The sequence below is a fragment of the Zingiber officinale genome, chromosome 9A, assembly GCF_018446385.1.
Source record: "Zingiber officinale cultivar Zhangliang chromosome 9A, Zo_v1.1, whole genome shotgun sequence".
NCBI classification, from domain to species: Eukaryota; Viridiplantae; Streptophyta; class Magnoliopsida; order Zingiberales; family Zingiberaceae; genus Zingiber; species Zingiber officinale.
Genome location: NC_056002.1, coordinates 3,732,283 through 3,743,518, shown reverse-complemented (window position 1 = coordinate 3,743,518; position 11,236 = coordinate 3,732,283). Strand labels below are relative to the sequence as shown.

The following is an 11,236-nucleotide window of genomic DNA, read 5'->3' as shown; positions in this document are numbered from 1 at the left end:
ATATTAATTAGATCGGCTTCTACTTGCTTCTTCTCCAAGGCAGAGAAGGCCCGTATCTTATGTGGGCCGGCCCATTAAGCCTATACGAAATTTCTAAAATCACTTGAATCCTTTTCTTTAATTTCTTCTTAAGATGTGCGCTTCTGCTATTTTAATAAAGAGAAACAACGAGAATATAAATAAATCAAATCGATAACAAAAACTCTCATCACTTCTTCACACTACTGTGCGTTTAACTTTAATAGGGATTGTTGATGATTTGAATCATTTAGAACAAACCGAAAGATACGAAGGAACAAAGTCGCCTCTGGCAATCAGAGAATTCAGAACTCAAATCGCCAGAAAATTGCTTACGAATAATTTATTCCACGGCGATAAAGCATACGAGTCCATTCACCGGCATGTTTTGAACCTCATGAACTGTTTCACAAATGTAAAGATACTTCTACTGGAACCTCATGAACTGTTTCACAAGATCCAATTTGATGGTCCAACTTGGTTATTCCATATTGATCCTAGAGACCCAAGAGGTGAAGCATGATGGCATTCTGAGCATGCATTCGGTTCTCGGCCTGTGGAAAAACGATCGAGCTAGGAGCTTCGATGACACCGTTAGTAACCTCTACGCCTCTCTCTGCGGGTAAGCAATGCATGAAGTAAGCTTTTGGACCGGCAATCTCCATCAGAGCTTCGTCTATCTGCAAGCACATTCATTTAGTAGAGGCCTATGAAGTTACGTAAAGATTAGGCAATCCTTTCAGTCTGTTATTATATCAAATTACGTTTAAATATTCAACTGAAATTTGAAGGTGCATCAAAAAAATATTAGCTTATACTCCAGAAATGAGACAGAATTGGACAGTATATGAATACATATATGATTAATACATTTCTTTATAAGTATTGTGGAAAATAAATCTTTGTCATGTTGGTGAACCATTGTAGCATTAGTACATATCAACAGAACTCATTAAAAAATAATAATGATGAAAAATGAAAAAATTACCAAAAAAAACTGAGGAAAAAGATATTATCCATGTTAAGAATTGTTTGTAATGTTCCCGTATCTTAGTCTCATTTGTTGGCTTGAGATTTCTGTGAGTACTAGTTCGAGTAGGTAAGGAGTTCAGCTTAGCTTGAGTTCCACAAACAAGAACTTTTAGCTTGGTTTCGAATCACATAACAGCTAAAGCTCAAGATGCTTATTTAAAAACAATCTTGAGCATGGTCGATCTCAGCTCAGTTTGACTATAGAGTCAATTTTTCAAGCACACTATAGCAACTAAACATGGATGATGTTTTTATTTAAGAATTAAAATTGATGTCCAAAAACCTGTATTAAGTTTAGTTTCTGAAAAATAAAATGGAAGAATGATGTACCTGAAACCCTTGGAATTTCTGCTTTCTATATGAAGCCTCCTCTTTTTGCCCCATGCTAGCCCAAACATCTGAATACACAACATCTGCCCCCTTGACTGCTTCCTTTGGGTCATTAGTAATTTCAATCTTACTAATTCCAGCACTCTTAGCCTTTTCAACGGTCTTCTCATCTGGTTCAAATCCTTTTGGGCAAGCACATACAAAATGGAAAGGAACTATAGATGCCAACAGAAGCCATGAGTGTACAATATTGTTCCCGTCTCCCACATACACAACCTATTAAGAATCACAATTTAAAATATGTTTGAACAGTTCAATTTCAATTCTGTATATCTCCAACTAAAGTCCACCTAAGTATTGGATACCTTGATTCCCTCCAATTGACCGATGTGTTCTATAATTGTAAGTGCATCAGCCATGATTTGGCATGGATGGTTGTAGTCAGTTAGACCATTTATAACAGGCACAGAAGAAAATGCAGCAAGGTCCAAAATATCCTGTGAAAATAATAAAGGATCATGATATGTGTAAATTTGCACAAGAAGTTAGTCGCAAAGATGTTGCTCTTTGGAACCTCTCTGTTATATCAAGCATCTTCTTTAGCAGCCACACTTGTTGAAACTAACAATGCCAACAGCAAAAAATTACTAGATAGCATTATAGTAACACAAAACAGATGGCTAGGGATGATGTTGAATTAACTAGCTGATGCAACATGGAATTGTCCCATGCATATGATGAGGCCAGGTTGTATTAAAGGTTAGTGTTTTCAACTTTAGCTCAAACCTAGTTTGGCAAAAAGCCTATGCCCACTTAGGACTCACTTTTTTTCTTTTGAACTCCTATAAATAACCCACTTTGGCTATGTGAAGTATCAGGGGAACTTCACAGATAGATTTGAACAAGAACATCCTCCCTTGTGTGTTTAAAATCTAACACAAAAATTAGACATCTACATAGGACAAGGTTGGAAGCTGCTATAACTCAGAAAAATAAGCATGGTCAAGTGAAGCATTTCCAGTTTGAGTTGGCTAAATCTAAACACATTGTTGCAGAGCATTAATTTTAGACTGCAAAGGTACATAATATTCAGTACATTTATGTGCACTCTGCTCCCTATGCTTTCAAAAATGAAAAAACTGTTTGAGTTTTAATATTAGTAACAGCAGATTTTTGAGAAAATGTATATAGACAATAAGATACCCATCACAATATGTTGGAGCAATAATAATAAGAAAAAAGTTACTTTATAACTTAGCCTTTAAATCTCGAATATCAAACTATTGCATTTTAGCTTACACTTGTGAAAGTGTCTGATTGATATGACATTTTGGGTATCCAGCAGGAAGACGAAGGTATAAATCATCTATAACCTGTACATATGTTCCACAAGGCCTTATCGGATAAATGTAAGTAAAATTATATAACATCATGATCAGTAAAACTAACATGTAATGTCATGCTTGATCAGAGGGGCAAAAAAATAATGCATAAATACACATACACAAATTAATCATCATTTCTACAGCTTAAGACGCTTAAAACGTGTATATAAAAGCTCCATGATGCCTATGATAATGTGTAGCATAGTGTACTAGAAGTGTAATTGTGAAGAATGTATACTTAACTTTGTACAAGAGAGGGACTCAGAAGCAAACATAGAAATAGTTGCACATTATTGTATCAATCTGATAAGAATTAAAAATCCTAATATTTAGTTCCTAGCTTAAATTGATAAAGATAATAATATCACAGACACATACCTCCTAACAGAAATAAAGTTAATAACACAAAGTCACAAAAGTTATATGCTAAAGCTAAAATAGAATAGTACTGGCATAATAATTATGAACGGCTCGAAAGTGTAGAAGTAAACGAGCGGGTTTGAGCATTCCCTAACATGCATGTGGTTTCCCAATAATACAATTCGATGGTTGTGCATGACAAAACAGAAGTGCCATGACGATGCCATTGTAGCATGACAAGCAACCAACTACGTTACCTGATGAGAAAACACACGTGCCATGAGAATGTCATTGTAGCGTGAAAGTACTCTAGCAACATCTCGAGTTTCCTCACGCTTGCCCATTTGGATATCATCAGGGCCCAGGTAAATGGCATGTCCGCCAAGCAAGAAGAATCCTGTCTCAAATGAAACACGGGTCCTCATAGATGGCTTGGCAAAAATCATGGCCATAGTCCTTCCTTTGAAAGGGAGGAAAGATCTGTCTCCTGATTTTAACACTGCTTTGACCTCAGCTGCTCGATTGATGATCTTGAGGATAGTTTCTTTGTCAAAGTCACTGATGTGGAGAAAATCCTTGGGGCCAGATTTCACTGCATGCAAAACACAACTTCAGAAGTCATTGAACTTGAAGGCTTCTTGTATGTTTTTTCTTAAATAGCAAAGAATGGCATTAGAGATTCTTTTATCTGATTACCATTTCAACATCAGTGAGTTCTGTTGACTAATTTACATGAACTGAGTTGCTAAATGCCCAACGGTTCTCAGTTAATACTATTCTAACTTTTTCTTTATCAGATAACCGTAGTGGATAGGGAGTGAGGGAGAGAATAGGAGGGAAGGGAATACGTAATTTCACATTGAAGATAGGAAACAATGGAGGCAAGTGCTCAATGTGTATCTCACATTCAACCTGATATTTCTATATCCATCACTAAGAAATTTACAGTCAACATAAAGGCAGCAAGTGAAAGAGAAGATTATCATATAAAATTTTAACATTCTTTCCTATATGGTGGGACATTATCATAGTAAAACAGTTGGAGAAATATCGGTTCAATCAAAGACTCCAATGATACTCACAGGATTGAGAGATGGTGAATTTAGTCAAGATTCATTAACAAACATGAAGCGCTAAAAAAAAAGATAAAAATGTTTTGTAACTGAAAGCTTAGCGTTTATCTAATCAAATAAATGAGCGGGGAAAATATCCTAGCGAAAAGCATAATCAACACAATGGCTTTCAAGAAACATATAATACGCAGCGCACATACAAATCAGTATGCATCATATTTCCCGGGAAAAGAAATCCCTAGGGTCGTCCATCTCAAATAAACCTAAAATCCCAAATTCAGCAATCGATCCCATCGCACACGGCAGTGCGGTAGCTGAATCACTGGTCAACAAAAATGATAAATCTATAAACGAGATAGAAATATTACGCTCGCTTGATTTGGAGGCAGAAACGGTGGATTGTGAGAGCGCGGAGCATGAGATGCGGCCGCGGAGCCGGGAAGCAGCCCAGATCGAGGGATGGAGCCGAAGATCAAACGCCTGCCTGGAAAGTCCCCCGGAGGAATCATAGGAACACAAGGAGAGGGCGGTGCCGTCGGACCTGAGAGATGCGCTGCCGGTGATGGCCGCTGCTGCTGTTGCTGTCGTCGCCATTTGGATTGGTACCGTCAGTGGAGTGTCTCTGTGTCCGAACGGAAGTAAATAAATCAGCGTCGAGTAAATTCATTGTTTATTTGGGCCGGACCGGAATTAGAAAATGGTCCGATATGAATTAGAAAATGGTCCGATAGACCGGGCTTCGCTTAAGTTTTGTTATAGGAATTTTTATTAAGTGTTGATTTTATATATATATATTAAAAAAAAAAGATCGCATAGAATCAAACATTTTTCGCTTGCAAGATATGAAAATAACTATTTTTTATTTTTATGTTTATTTATTAATTAGTAAAAAATATTGATTATAACAGAGAATACAATGGATTAAACTTTTAGATACTTTTTTTTTTAAAAAGTGTTTATGCAATCATAATATTTTTAAAATATAAATTATATAATAATAATGATAGTTCAATATTCAAAAATATATTGGTGTAAATGTTGAACCCCGTGGTAGTTTTGATGTGATCAACCAAGTTGGTTAGGTCCTGCTGTGTTTGATCCATATGTCTGAGTGTGCAGGAGCTTAAGAACACAGGAAGTCGAGCGGAAGACGCAGCTAGCGAGAAGGACGGCACGGGAAGGGAGCCGATGGGCTCGGTGCGTCCGAAGGACGAGAGAGCTGCGGAAGAGTACGCCGGTGGACGTGAAGAGCGTGCGCGGCGTTCGAGGGACGTTAAGCCGGGACGGAAGGCTGCTCGAGGAGAAGGCCGGGAATTGGGTTCGAGTGAGCCCTATTCCGGTTGGCCGCAATCACCCAAAAGAACGGAGCGTCGGAAGCTGAAGAAACTAAGCTGAAAATTAGGCTACCAGCTTAGAGGCGCCCTCAACAGGTCAGTTTTGACCGTTTGCGTGCGGATAAAGTTTTATCCGCTGACCGAGCTGGAGGCGCCTTGAACCTTGTTGGAGGCGCCTTGGACCCTCGGGATAGACTTTCCAGGAGCTATAAAAAGGCCACTGAAGCTAGGAATTCAACAACAACTCAAGCAATCAATCCATAAGCAATTCCTAGCAGTAGTTCTGAGCAATTAGAGTGTAAAAGGCTTCTCCACCTTCAGAGAAGGAGAATTTTCTTAGTGCGTTTTTCACTACCCTGGATTAACAACCCTCTTGGTTATAACCAGGTTAAAATTCTGTTTCTGCTTTTATTTTCTGTCTTTATTATTTTACTACTGCATTTATTCTGAGTTGAAATCCGAGGAGGGTAGTTTCATTTTTGTTTACAGCAATTCACCCTCCTCTTGCCAATCTCCACTGCACCAACAAGTGGTATCAGAGCCTGATCGCCTCAGAAGGACTAACCGCCAACTGAAGCATTACGATCAAGACGATGGCCAGAGCGAACATCTATCCCCCGAAGTTCGACGGAGACTTCGCCACATGGAAACGCAAAATGGAGGTATTTTTTAAAACTGAATTTGACATTCTGTTAATAATGAAATATGGTTATGCAGTTCCAAAAGATAAGGAGGAAAATACCTGGACGAACAAGGAGCAAGCAGATTTCGTCGCCAACGGAAAGGCTGAGTTCCACCGACTCAGCGTTCTACCGCCGCAGGAGGTAAATCGAATCAGAAGCTACGACTCAGCGAAAGATCTCTGGGAAAAATTCCTGGAGCTTCACGAAGGTACTTCCGAAGCGAAGCTAGCGAAGCGCGACTTCCTCCGGAACCAGTTAACGAACCTCCGGATGAACCAAGGCGAGAAGGTAGCGCAACTCCAAGCGAGAATCAAGGAACCGATAACGCAACTAACGAACCTTGGAGAAGAGGTAACCAACTGGGATTCTATCCGATACGTGCTCAATGCCTTCCCGAGAACTCCAGAGTGGACCTCCTTAGTAGATGCGTACTACATCTCTAAGGACCTCGAGGTAAGTACGTTAGAACAATTATTTTCGACGTTTGAACTTCACGAATCTCGAGTTTCAGAGCCAAATGGAGTAGAGAAGACCAGTCAGAACATAGCTCTAAAGGCAAAAGTAAACGGTTCTGACTCCGAAGCCTCAGTCGACGAATTCGAAGCGGCACTACTGGTAAGACGCTTCAATAAGTTTTTCAGTTCTAATAAATTTAAATCGCAGAGGCATCATCGAAAGAAGAGGACGGTTCGTTGCTACAACTGCAATGAAGAAGGGCACATCAAGGAGGATTGCCCAAAATTGAAGAGAAAGGAGAAAGAAAATGAAAAGCCAAAATACAAGAAACCAGAAACCTCCAAGCACAAGAATCTGAAGGCTACTTGGTCAGATTCATCAACCTTTGAGTCAGACATTGAAGAATTATCAGGGTTAGCGCTATTGGCGAACCATCAACCGGAAGAAGACTCAAGCTCAGAGATGAAATGGGGAGGAACATCAGAAGAAGAAAGCAGCAGTGAAGGGGGAGCGTCACCAGATCAGGTAAGTAAGGTATTGCCCGTCTCAGTCATTTCGATTTATTAAATCTCTTTCTAAAGACTTATTCGAAGTAGAAAAAGAAAATAAAGAATTAAAAATGAAATTAGCAAAAGCATGTCCACTTGAAATGTATGATAGTGTAAAATCAGAAAATGATAAATTAAAATTAGAAATTGAAAAATTGAAATCTGCTGCATGCTTAAATCAATTTCCAAATTCAAAATTAAGAATTTATGGTAAATTAAATTGGTATATAAGGAAGCATCAAGGTCAACTTAGGAAAATACCAAGAAACTATGTACCCCATAGATTTTTGAATAATCCAGTAGAAAGGAACCTCTATTGGGTTCTAAAATATGTACTTAATTAATTGTTCAAAAATTTAAAGTTTACAGTGAGAAAATTAAACATTGAAATTCTTTATGGAAGCTTTGTCTAAGGAAGTGGTTGTTGCTCCAATAACCAAGAAGGCCTAGTGCCTCGCTACGACCTGGAAGCTAAAATATTGAAAGAAAATATTTAATTAACTTTCTGAAAAAACATTAAACAAGAATTAAATAATGTTTTGAAAGTTTATCAAATATTTGTTAAAATAAACAAAAATTCCTTAGATTTTTTTTTAAAAAAAAATTCTAACTTAATTTTTTTTGGGTTAGAATTTTTTTTTTGGAAAATTCTAAAAGTTCATTCACTTGACTTAGAAATTTTTTTTGGGAACACTTGAACATTTACTTAGGATTTTTTTTTAGAAATTTTTTTTGGAAAATTTAACTTAGCAAATTTTTTTTCAAAAATTCATTTTTAACTTAGAAATTTTTCAAAAACTTCAATCTTACTTGAATTTTTTTTTTTACCCCATTTTTGCTGTGATCAAAGGGGGAGAGATAAAAGTACAAGTTTAGGGGGAGTTAGAAAGAGTTAGAAAAAACTTAAGTTTTTTTAATTTCAAAAATTATGCTTAACTTGTTAGTTTAGTAATTTCTTTAAAATTACTGTTTATGTCTATTTTTTACCCTAACTTGAACTTGGGTTGATGCACATCAAAAAGGGAGAGATTGTTGGACCCCGTGGTAGTTTTAATGTGATCAACCAAGTTGGTTAGGTCCTGCTGTGTTTGATCCCTATATCTGAGTGTGTAGAAGCTTAGGAACACAGGAAGTCGAGCGGAAGACGCAGCTAGCGAGAAGGACGACACGGGAAGGGAGCCAGCGGGCTCGGTGCGTCCGAAGGACGAGAGAGCTGTGGAAGAGTACTCCGGTGGGCGTGAAGAGCGTGCGCGGCGTTCGAGGGATGTTAAGCCAGGACGAAAGGCTGCTCGAGGAGAAGGCCGGGAATTGGGTTCATGTGAGCCCTATTCCGGTTGGCCGCAATCACCCAAAAGAACGGAGCGTCGGAAGCTGAAGAAACCAAGCTGGAAATTAGGCTACCAGCTTGGAGGCGCCCTTGAAGGCGCCTTCAACCCTGTTGAAGGCAAGTTTTATCCGCTGACCGAGCTGGAGGCGCCTTGAACCTTGTTGGAGGCGCCTTGGACCCTCGGAATAGACTTTCCAGGAGCTATAAAAAGGCCCCTGAAGTTAGAAATTCAACAACAACTCAAGCAATCAATCCATAAGCAATTCCTAGCAGTAGTTCTAAGCAATTAGAGTGTAAAAGGCTTCTCGGCCTTCAGAGAAGGAGAATTTTCTTAGTGCGCTTTTCACTGCCCTGGATTAACAACCCTCTTGGTTGTAACCAGGTTAAACTTCTGTTTCTGCTTTTATTTTCTGTCTTTATTATTTTACTACTGCATTTATTCTGAGTTGAAATCCGAGGAGGGTAGTTTCATTTTTGTTTACAGCAATTCACCCCCCTCTTGCCGGTCTCCGCTTCACCAACAGTAAATTAGTAGTTATCTACTTATTCGTAACAGTTCAATAGGATAAAATTTATCTAGTCCGGACACTTGGAATAGTTTTAGGCCCTCAAACTGTGTTGACCAGCCTTAGGCTGCCCCCCGGGGGGTCCGGGTGCCTGGACTTGGTCCAAGCGCCCAAACAGTCAACAGCAGGTTGACTGTCCGAATTCTCCTTCGTTTTGGCTCCATTCGCTTAAGTGATTTCGGTTATCTAGAGTACGATTTACCCGAACTCATTTTCCGGCCTTCTCCTCGAGCAAGCTTCCGTTTCGGCTTCTTGTCCCTCAGAAACATCGTGCGCTTCCTTCTCGTTCGCTAGCATATTGTTGAAACCGAATTCGAAATTCAGATATCGTGTTTCTATACTCTTATGTATAACAGAAATTTAAAATTTTATTTATGATTTAACAATTAAATCAAAGGAGTGTTCGTATAAATTTTTAAACAAACATAAGCATTGTGGCAAAAGGCGAATACGCTCGCCCCCAGCGCCCTGCCAGCCCGTCCCAAGGCCAATAAACAAACATAAGTATGATCTTTATCTAAGCATGCATTATAATCTAACCATTTAAGTAAGATCCTATAAACATAACAAAGATAAACTATCGAGATTCTGTATTTTGAACCACGAAACACTTGGTTTCCATTTCGGTTGTAGGTGTAACCAACCTGCTATTAAAGATATAGCAGAAAGAAATAATAGAAAAAGATCTCTAGTATAAAGATCTTCATTAGTACGTAATCTGATTGTATACCACCACTGATAAACACCGGAATAAGTGATATTCACGAGACCAGTAGCACCTCCTCGAGTAAAAGCTTCCACAGTCGGTTGACCAAAATGAGAATCCCAAATTGCATGAGCAATGGGTCTTACATGTAAAGGGTCTTGTATCCATGACTCAAAATTTCCTTGCCAAACTACATGAAAGAGATTTTCGAGACGTCCACAGAAAAATTATATTGATTCATATAATGTTAATTTAATCATTTTATTTAGACATGTTAAACTATCTAAAATAAATATATTAGATCATTTAAGCATAACCTAAATAAAACTATTAACACATACATCAATACACATATGAATATAGTACAAGCATAAACATATTTTTTAAACAACCTGTAATTGGGTTTGACTCTAACTATTCTGATTATAGTGAAACAATTCTTCGTTGATTATCATGAGCTCGTATTTCCTTCCTCTAATTTGATTCATGATCAGAGTCCTCTTTCCAACACCTGACTGTACTAGAGATCAAGTGTCATTTTTCGTCGAGACGGTCAAAACGTTTTCCTTGAAGATGAGGAAAGGGTTATCCAATTACCTCTTCACAAGAGAATGTCTAATAGCCCTCAACAAAGGACTAAGCTTTTCAAAATTATGCAAGAAGATGGACAACAACAATACTTCTTGAAGAGGAGAAACAGTAAAGAAATATGACTTTTCAATGGAAGAGAAAAAAAAAATCTCAATCTTCTTGTTTTAAAAGGGACTGCCGAATTTCTTCAGTGAGAATATGAAGAACTTGTTGTACGAATCCTTCAACGAGAAAAATCACTATTCGAATTATCTCAAAAGATGCATGGAGGTGGCCACCGAAGATTTTGCAAGGAAAAGAAAAAAACATGGCTACAGAACATCTCGTGTCAGAATTCAGCAAAACTCAAAAGAGGTGGCTGTCGTAAGTATTCTTCATCATAGAAGAAGAGAGCCTTTACCTTAATATCTTAAGAGCAAGCCAACCAAAAAAGAGGTGGATTGAGTGGCCTATGTGGACGAGTGAAGAGAGTGGGAAAATGGAGAACGTGGAGATGATGGAAAAAAGGAAAAAAGCAAAAAAAAAAAAAAAATCCCTTTTCTTTCCATTACATGTTCAACCAAAATCCCACATTTTTATTTTTCATAATATATTCATATTACATTTCCTCATGGGGCAAACTTTCAAAGCTCATTATCTCTTCCATCTTTATCTATTAGATTTTTATAACTTTTCTAAAATCTAATAATATATATTCATTGTAATCATATCAACGATTTAATATCATTGATACGGCAAACACACTTGCTCGCTATATTAATTTAAATTATAGACTTTGTGTGGAACTCTTCCACGCTCTTTGTTTCCATTGATTAGATATCAATCTA

The 11,236-nt window shown here is 38.0% G+C and overlaps 1 protein-coding gene across 1 annotated transcript; it reads right to left on the bottom strand.

Annotated features, from left to right (window-relative positions):
- Positions 1 to 337: 337 nt before the first annotated feature.
- Positions 338 to 4,826, bottom strand: LOC122018747 (ornithine transcarbamylase, chloroplastic-like). The gene is made up of 5 exons (XM_042576159.1): positions 4,567 to 4,826; positions 3,383 to 3,717; positions 1,746 to 1,877; positions 1,381 to 1,656; positions 338 to 698 (listed from the first exon to the last, which is right to left on the bottom strand). Exons 1-5 carry the CDS (start codon positions 4,790 to 4,792, stop codon positions 516 to 518), a joined length of 1,152 nt encoding a protein of 383 aa, XP_042432093.1. The 5' UTR covers positions 4,793 to 4,826; the 3' UTR covers positions 338 to 515.
- Positions 4,827 to 11,236: the final 6,410 nt, after the last annotated feature.

Coding starts and splice junctions, on each gene's coding strand:
- LOC122018747 (XM_042576159.1), bottom strand. CDS start 4,792: ATGGCGACGACAGCAACAGCAGCAGCGGCCATCACCGGCAGCGCATCT. Junction 3,718..4,566: donor TGCCTCCAAATCAAGCGAGC/GTAATATTTCTA, acceptor TTTTGCATGCAG/TGAAATCTGGCCCCAAGGAT. Junction 699..1,380: donor AGAAATTCCAAGGGTTTCAG/GTACATCATTCT, acceptor ATGTGCTTGCAG/ATAGACGAAGCTCTGATGGA.